The 8,307-nt window shown below is 54.1% G+C and overlaps 1 protein-coding gene across 1 annotated transcript; it reads left to right on the forward strand.

Moving 5' to 3' along the window:
• The first annotated feature begins 6,015 nt into the window (after nt 1-6,015).
• On the forward strand, nt 6,016-6,792 carry LOC135389740 (uncharacterized). The gene has a single exon (XM_064619771.1). The coding sequence runs from the start codon at nt 6,016-6,018 to the stop codon at nt 6,790-6,792; it is 777 nt and encodes a 258-aa protein (XP_064475841.1).
• The last annotated feature ends 1,515 nt before the right edge of the window (nt 6,793-8,307 follow it).

Genomic DNA, 8,307 nt, shown 5'->3' on the forward strand with positions numbered 1-8,307 from the left:
CAGAAGGTGAGGTACAGTGGAAGTACCATCTACCCCTACAACATGAAGCCAGTCTCAAGGAAATGGACAAGGAGATAGAAAACTTGATTTTGGAAGAGCATCTTGACCAAGAGTTTGTTTCTGTTCTCACGTACGAGGAATAGATTTTGAGGGCAAAGACGGACTGCAAGCTGGCTCTTGAGCGGCACAGGCTCAGTTTCACCAACAGTGGTTAACTTTGAACCCAGATCAAGGGTCGCTAAAACTTTCAATCAAACAGTCAATTGTTTTTCAGCAATGTTTGTTAGTAATATGATGAATGTTTCAGTGACAATGACTCCCCTTTGTGAAGCAGAGTTAAGGGTTAAATTGAAGTTGAGTCTGCTGATCGCGGTTCAAATGTCAATCGGGTATGGTGGAACTGGTCCTTAGATAATCAGTTGCTGAAGCAGTTTCCCAGTGAGGTACCATTCCTGGCAATGACACAGCCAGACTGCCAAAGCTAGTGTTGGAACTCAAGGAGAGACAAAGAGAACCGACTGGTTTGACGACGAGAGCCCAACTGATTTATTTTCCGCGGCTACGAGGGCGCAAGATGATGAACGAGAATGATAATAGCACCGCTGAGGCTGCTACATGGCTCCCCCCTCAGCGTAGCGGTTGACGAGATGAGGTAGCGGAGAGGCCCAGCGGACACGTCGTTGTTGAGGGGTGTGGCGGGGGCAAGTACTGGGGAGGATTGAGGAATCAACAGTCTGTGGCAGAACCTGGGGCGCGTCGACTTCGTCGTCCAGGAAAGCCGGTTTGAGTCGGTCGAGCGAGACCGTTTCCGTGCGGTTGGCTATTTGGACTGTGAAGTGCTCGGGGCCACGGGACACGACCAGAAAGGGTCCGTCGTACGGGGCCTGGAGGGCCTTGCGCACCCCGTCGTGACTGACAAAGACGTGGGTAGCCGTCTGCAGGAGAGGGTGCTGGTAAGACGGGCGGGCGCTAGATCCGGGGGGGGGGCGGGGCTGGAGGTCGGCAAGGCAGGTCCGTAGTCGCTCGACATAGGAAGTTATGTCAACTGGAGTGGTCGGGGCAGAAGGTGGGAAGAAGGCGCCGGGAATATGGAGCGTGGTCCCGTAGACAAGTTCAGCAGGGGTACATTGGAGGTCCTGCTTGACGGTTGTTCGTAGCGACAGCAGTATAAGAGGCAGAGCTTCTGTCCAAGCTTCTGTGGTAGTGGCCTTGAGGGAAGTCTTAAGGCTTCGGTGGAGGCGCTCTACCATTCCATTAGCTTGGCGGTGGTATGCCGTGGTACGGGTCTTGTGTCCGCCCAGCAGGGCGGAGAGCTCGGCAAAAAGACGGGACTCGAACTGCCTGCCTCGATCCGTTGTAATGGTAGCGGGCGCGCCGAATCGGGCGACCCATGTCTGGACGAAGGCGGCTTCTACCGTAGTAGCGGAGATGTCAACAACAGGCGTGGCCTCCGGCCATCGAGAGAACCTGTCGATCATCGTTAGGACGTAGCGGAATCCATTTGACGGAGGCAGAGGGCCGACGAGGCCGAGATGTATGTGCGCGAAACGGATGTCCGGTTCAAGGACTTGACCAGGGTTCGAAGTCGTGTGCCGGGTGACTTTGGACTTCTGGCAAGCCTGACAGGAGCGAACCCAGCGCTTGGCGTCGCAGCGAATACCAGGCCAGATGTAACAGGAAGAAATTAGCTGTTGCGTGGCCCGGATACAGGGGTGCGCCACAGAATGGAGGTGATCGAACACCGAGCGGCGTACTGCAGGGGGTAGGAATGGTCAAGGAGTGCCACAGGAAACGTCGCAGCAGATTGGGGTACGAGCTTCGGGGAAGGTTACGTCCTCAAGAATCACGCTTGTCGACGCCGCTGACCGCAGGGACTTCAGTTCTTCGTCTTGGGCTTGAAGTTCGGCTAGCTGGTCAAGTGCAGGCGTCGCGGACGCAACGGCGGAGAGTTCTATGTCAACGCGGCTGACGGCGTCGGCGACGGGGTTGAGGGGGCCGGAGATGTGGCAGATGTCGGAGGTGAACTCTGCGATAAAGGCAAGATGTCGTTGCTCACGACCGCAGTAGTTGGCTCCAGAAGAATGGAATGCGTAGACGAGCGGTTTGTGGTCCGTGAAGATTGAAAAAGCACGGCCTTTGAGGAAATGTCTGAAGTGCTTGACGCTAAGGTAAATTGCGAGTAGCTCCCGACTGAAGGTACTATAGCGCGTTTCCGGTGGACGCAACTTGCGGGAGAAGAATCCCAGGGGCTGCCATCATCCAGAATCGCCTGATGTCCTCTGCTGGAGGACCGCGCCTACGCCTGTGGAGGAAGCGTCCACCATGAGGGCGATTGGAGCGCCATGTACCGGGTGCACCAGCATGGTGGCGTTAGCAAGAGCTTCCTTGATGTTGGCAAATGCGGCAGAAGTGTCAGCGGTCCAGGACAGAGACGGGGTGGCGGAGCGCTTGATGGACAGGAACGATTCGAGTGGTCTTAATATCTCCGAACAGTGCGGGATGAAGCGGCGGTAAAAGTTTGTCATCCCCAAAAATGTCCGTATCTGCTGCAAGTTGGCGGGTTGCGGAAAATCTATGATCGCTCGGATTTTGGATGGTAGAGGAGAAATGCCAGCTGAGGAAATGTGATGGCCCAAGAAGTCCAATTCGGGAACGGCGAACTCGCTCTTGTTAGCGTTGATTATTATGGCAAAATCGGTGAGGCGGGAAAATAGCTGACGCAGGTCGGCGTCGTGCTGTTCGCTGGTTGGACTGGCCACAAGAATGCCGTCGATGTAGGCATGGACACTTGGCAGGCCACGGATGACACAATCGATGAACCGTTGGAATGATTGAGCTGCATTACGAAGGCCAAAGGGCATCCGTGGAAATTCGAAGAGCCCGAAAGGGGTTGTTATGGCCGTTTTGGGGATGTCTGCCTCGGCAACGGGGATCTGATGGTATGCCCATATGAGGTCCAGGTTCGAGAATATAGCAGCGCCATGTAAGGATGCTGTGAAGTCATGGACATGGGGGATGGGGTACTGGTCGGGGATGGTAACGCGATTTAAGGCTCTGTAGTCCCCGCAGGGCGCCAGTCGCCGGTCTTCTTAGGCACCATGTGCAGCGCCGACGCCCAGCTTCTGGAGGATGGGCGGATGATTCCCATTTCCAGCATGTGGTCGAACTCCGCGTGTGCAATGGCCATCTTCTCCGGCGGAAGACAGCGGGGATGAGTGAAGACTGGGGGACCTGTGGTCTCGATATGATGAACCACGCTGTGCTTCACGGGCCGGGTCCAGTCAGGAGGGCGAGGTAGATGCGGGAAGTCCCTCAAGATGGCGAGGAAGGGGTTGCTTGAGTCTTGGTAGAAGGCAATTCGAAGCGATTGCAAGGACGAACGTATGCCCGACACAGTGAGGCTGGTGGAGGAGTCTATGAGTTTGCGACGGCGCATATCGACGAGGAGATGGTGGTGGGTAAGGAAACGGCTCCGATAATGGGTTGGGTTACGTCGGCCACGAGAAAAATCCACCGAAAGGTGCGTCGGAGGCCGAGGTTTAGGGTGAGCGACCGCTGGGCGTAGACCGGGATTCGGGAACTGTTCACTGCAGCAAGGGAATACAAGGATTGTTGTCGACGGTCTGTACGGCCTGCGGGGATTACGCTGACTTCACCCCCAGTGTCAATGAGGTAACGTCGGGCAGATGCTTGCTCGCCGACGTAGAAGAGGCGACTGGGGAAAGAGCCTGGGCCATTGGTCGCCATCAATGGTACGCCGACTGGTTTCGCTGTTGTTGCCATGAGCAAGGTAGGAAGCAGTGGTGTGCGTCAGCACTGAAACGCCGGTGGTACTAGCACATTGCAGGACTGCGGTCTCGGCTGGTGGAACGGTTGGTGGAAGGAGACCGTCTTGTCCTGCGGCCACTTCGATCGCGACTTTGCCGTCGGAGGTGGGTGTCTGGTCTTGACGCGTGGGAAGCGGCTATGAGCGCGGCCAGGGAGCGGAACTCGCGACAGAGGCCGTCAATGGTGGACTGCGGGGACTGGCGCGGTTGAGGTCGGGCAGGTTCCGAAGGGGGCAGTGCAGGGAACACAGCGGCTACAGCTGGATTGGCCACCCCCATAACCGCGTCAGCAAGAGTGGCCAACTTGCCAGAATGTCGTAGACTTCATTCGCAGCAGAGGGAGTAAGGGCAGAAATGACATGGTAAAACTTGGTCTGTTGTGCGGTTATGCCAGCCAAGTTAAATTGCGCCTCAGCTTGGAGAAACCAGACAGCTGGGTTGTGGTTGAAATACGAGGGCAGCTTCACGGCGACGGCAGCCAGTGAAGACGTCGGGGATGGAGCAGAGCTGGTTTGCGGGTCCCCGAGAGGCATGGCGGAGCACGGGCCAAGGTTCTAGAATGTTCGGTCACGGAACGTTCGGGTCACCAGTTGTAGGAACTCAAGGAGAGACAAAGAGAACCGGCTGGTTTGACGACGAGAGCCTAACTGATTTATTTTCCGCGGCTACGCGGGCGCGAGATGATGAACGAGGATGATGATAGCACCGCTGAGGCTGCTACACTAGATATCCCGAAGTATAATGGCAATATTGTGCAATGGCAAAGCTTCTGGGATCAATTTCAATGTACGATTCGCCACAACGCTCAACTTAGCAACAAAAACATGTTCAACTACTTCAGATCATACATCGTCGACCAAGCGGCGTATGTCATCTCTGACCTAAGCATGATCGACGCCATTAAGACAGCGTGGTAAGCCTTCTCACGAAACGCTTTGGGCAACTGACATCGTCACTAACGAGGATATGAGTTATTTATCCAATTTAAAACCTGTGAAGAATGTAAACAATGCGCAGACCTATGTAAACTCTACGAGTACCTGTAATCACGTATTCGCAGCTTTGAGAATTTGAACATCAGGTTTGACTCCTACAGTGCAATACTTGACCCCCTCATCTTGAAGACCTTACCCAAAGAGTTAGTGCAGCAATACCTCCGTACACAGGCTATAACAGAGGCCCCTGGAGTGTCTAAACTCAAGCAGTTAATGGACTTTTGGGAAAAGAAACTGTGGACTAGAGACTGCGGAAAGGAGCCAGCATATCACTTCAAGTTCGACTGATGACAGCCACAAAAGAATGGTGAAGGAACAGCTGCCAAGTGCAGCAGCGTTCCACACATGAATAGAAAGACACAGACAGCAGAGTTGTGCATTTTGTGGGTCGCCCAACCATGAACTAGAGAAGTGCTCTGTCCGACTCACATTAGCGGAGAAGAAGGAAAACTTGAAACGTGAGAGCAGGTGTTTCCGCTGCGCAAAACAATTTCATCTATCCAAAGACTGTCGCACAGCCAGGAGACCGCAGTGCTCCACGTGTCATGGAAAACATCTGACAACATCGTGAAACAAACATGCTTCTGTTACGCAACAAGAAAAATCAACCCACAGCAACCGTACCGCCCGAAACGAACGTCCGCGGCTGCAATCCACACTAGCAACAGAGTACCACAAAATGCGCGGCATGCTGACTTCGAACATGCCATCTACTTGCAGACAATGAAGGTATGGGCAGAAAGCCAGGATGCATGCTGCACACAGACATACTCTACCCTCAAGGCATCACTCGCTGCTAAGTGCACCTCACCTACTACTCGTGATTTGGCGTCACTCAGTTTCCGCGCCCGGACGTGCCAACCTGGTGAGCCTTATGACATGTATGCCTACAACCTCCTCGATTTGTTTGCGAAGACCTAGCCTGACGTCGCCAAGGAAGCCGGAAACATCATGATCCGAGGGCAGTTTGTTATTGGACTTCCCGCACCGCTACGGGAGAATGTCCTTGTTGCGACGACGACGACAGTTGTCGTGCGGCTCACGCGCATGAGCATACCGCTCTTTCGCGCAGTCCATCAGTGTTACTACCAAAATAAACCTTATCCGGACGGATGCGATGGACGGACCGGATGCATCTCAATATCTGGTGATCCGAACATTGGACATCATCGCTACGTCGCTACCGCGCATACATGGAGCCTTCGAGCGAAGCCGACGCGCCAGTCCTGCCTTCCCGACTCGGCACAGTTTCTTTTAATCTTCCACCATTCAGGCCTGCTGACCCAACACTATGGTTCGTACACTTAGAATTCCAGTTTGCCACCCGTGGAATCGTCAACCATTTGACCAAGTTCCACTACATGGTGGCTGCGTGTTCTCCAGTCGAGGCTGCCGAGGTCCGCGACATCATCATGGCGCCACCCGCTACAGGGGCTTATGACAAGATTAAAGAAGAGCTTGTTCGGCGTACATCATCGGAGCAGAGGCGCCTTCAGCAGCTCATCACCGCTGAGGAACTCGTCGATCGCAAACCGTTCCAGCTCCTACGCAGGATGCAACAACTTCTGGACGATCGCGCAACATCCACCAATACTTCCATCTTGCGCGAGCTCTTCCTGCAGCGCCTTCCATCGAACGTTCGGATTATCTTGATCAGCTCCGAAGACATCCCTATTGAAGGCTTGGCGCAGCTTGCTGGCAAGATTATGGACAACATGAGCCCCATGCCGCCTTCAGCTTTGTCATCCGTGTCCACTGAACAATCCAAGCTGGCCAGACCCAGAGCGGACTTAGAGAAGCTGACGGACCTCGTCACGTCTAGCCTGAGGCTTCCTCGTTCCCATAGTCCCAGCCCACTCACGTCCTCACAGACCGCACTCGCCATTCCGTCGCCGCCACGGCTGTTCAAGGTCGTCCAACCCACGCACGCTTTGCTCCTATCACGAGAAATTCGGAGACCGCGCTCGTAACTACATCCAGCCGGGCTCATTTTAGGGAAACGGCCCAACCAACAACTGATGGCGACAGGCGACTGTTGGCACTTCGTCGCCCATCTCTCTTTTTTGTCATGGACCGGCGTACAGGCGTTCGGTAACTCGTCGACACCGGCGCCGAGGTCAGCGTCGTCCAAAAATCGCAGAGTGACAAGAAGCGGCCGTCTTCCACCACCTCCCTTGAAGCTGCCAATGGAACATCAATCTCCACTTTTGGCGAGCATCTGGAAACCGTCGACTTTGGTTTGCGGCGAACCTTTCGGTGAGTGTTCGTCGTTGCCCAAGTTACACATGCCATTATTGGTGCCGACTTTCTCTCCCACTTTGTACTACTGGTGGACATGAGCAAGCGGCATCTCTTGGACACCAGGACAAGTCTCGCTGTACCAGGCTCTCCTTCTCCACCATCACTTCTGAGCCCTATGCTCGCACGTCCCAGTCCAAGATCCCATTTTGAAGCTATGGTCCGAAGCTTCCCCAACCTCTTACCATCGCCAAACTCTGAGCGCCCTGTGAAGCATGACGTCGTATACTATATCTCTACGACAGGACCTCCAGTGCACGCTCGACCCCGTCGTCTGGCTCGCGAGAAGCTTCGAGTTGCTCGTCAAGAGTTCCAGCATATGCTAGATCGCCGACTCATTCGACCGTCGTCCAGTAGTTGAGCTTCCCAACTCCGTCTTGTCCCGAAGGAGACCGGTGATTGGCGCCCGTGCGGCGATTACCGTGCGCTGAACAAGGCCACCACTCCCGACCGGTATCCACTGCCCTATCTCTGGGACTTCACAGCCAACCTTCACGGGACCATGCTTTTTACGAAGATAGACTTTGTTTGGGCGTACCATCAAACCACAGTTGCTTCCGAAAGTATTCCGAAAACAGCGATCATCACACCGTTTGGTCTCTTTAAGTTCGTCCATATGCCCTTTGGTCTACACAATGCGGGCCAATCATTCCAGCCTTTCGTAGGCCAGATGCTCAGAGAACTAGACTTCTGCTTTGCATATCTGAACGACATTCTCGTCACAAGCTCTTCAGAGGCAGAACACGAGCATCACCTACACCTTCTCTGTGAACGTCTTGATGCTCACAGCATTGTCAAAGTGTGAGTTTCCTGTCCCAGCGCTTGACTTCACGGGCCATTATTAGAATGTAGATTTATTCTACTTACCAAAGAATCCCAAAAAAATGCACAACGTCAGTCCAACTGCGCGGTTCATTCCATGCGAGTATGTTCCACACTTTCTCGTCTACTTCTTTCTCCTGCTCAAGGCCTTAGGGCTGCCTACAACCTCAACACTTCCCCCCCCCCCACAACCGACTAATTTAGGACAAAATCATTCAAATGTGCCGGAGTTTTCATGACACGACCAAACCGTCCAGTTCACGTTGTTGGCTGTTGAGTGCCCTGAGCCTGCACGCTTGTCTGGTCTGTATACATTGAAGCGCAGGCCGGTTCCTGTGACGTAGTCTGCTGTTTCTGCTCGGTAT

Source organism: Ornithodoros turicata, chromosome 3, assembly GCF_037126465.1.
Source record: "Ornithodoros turicata isolate Travis chromosome 3, ASM3712646v1, whole genome shotgun sequence".
NCBI lineage: Eukaryota > Metazoa > Arthropoda > Arachnida > Ixodida > Argasidae > Ornithodoros > Ornithodoros turicata.

What these genes read in the sequence shown, in the direction of transcription:
- LOC135389740 (XM_064619771.1), top strand. Translation starts at nt 6,016, where the DNA reads ATGGAGCCTTCGAGCGAAGCCGACGCGCCAGTCCTGCCTTCCCGACTC.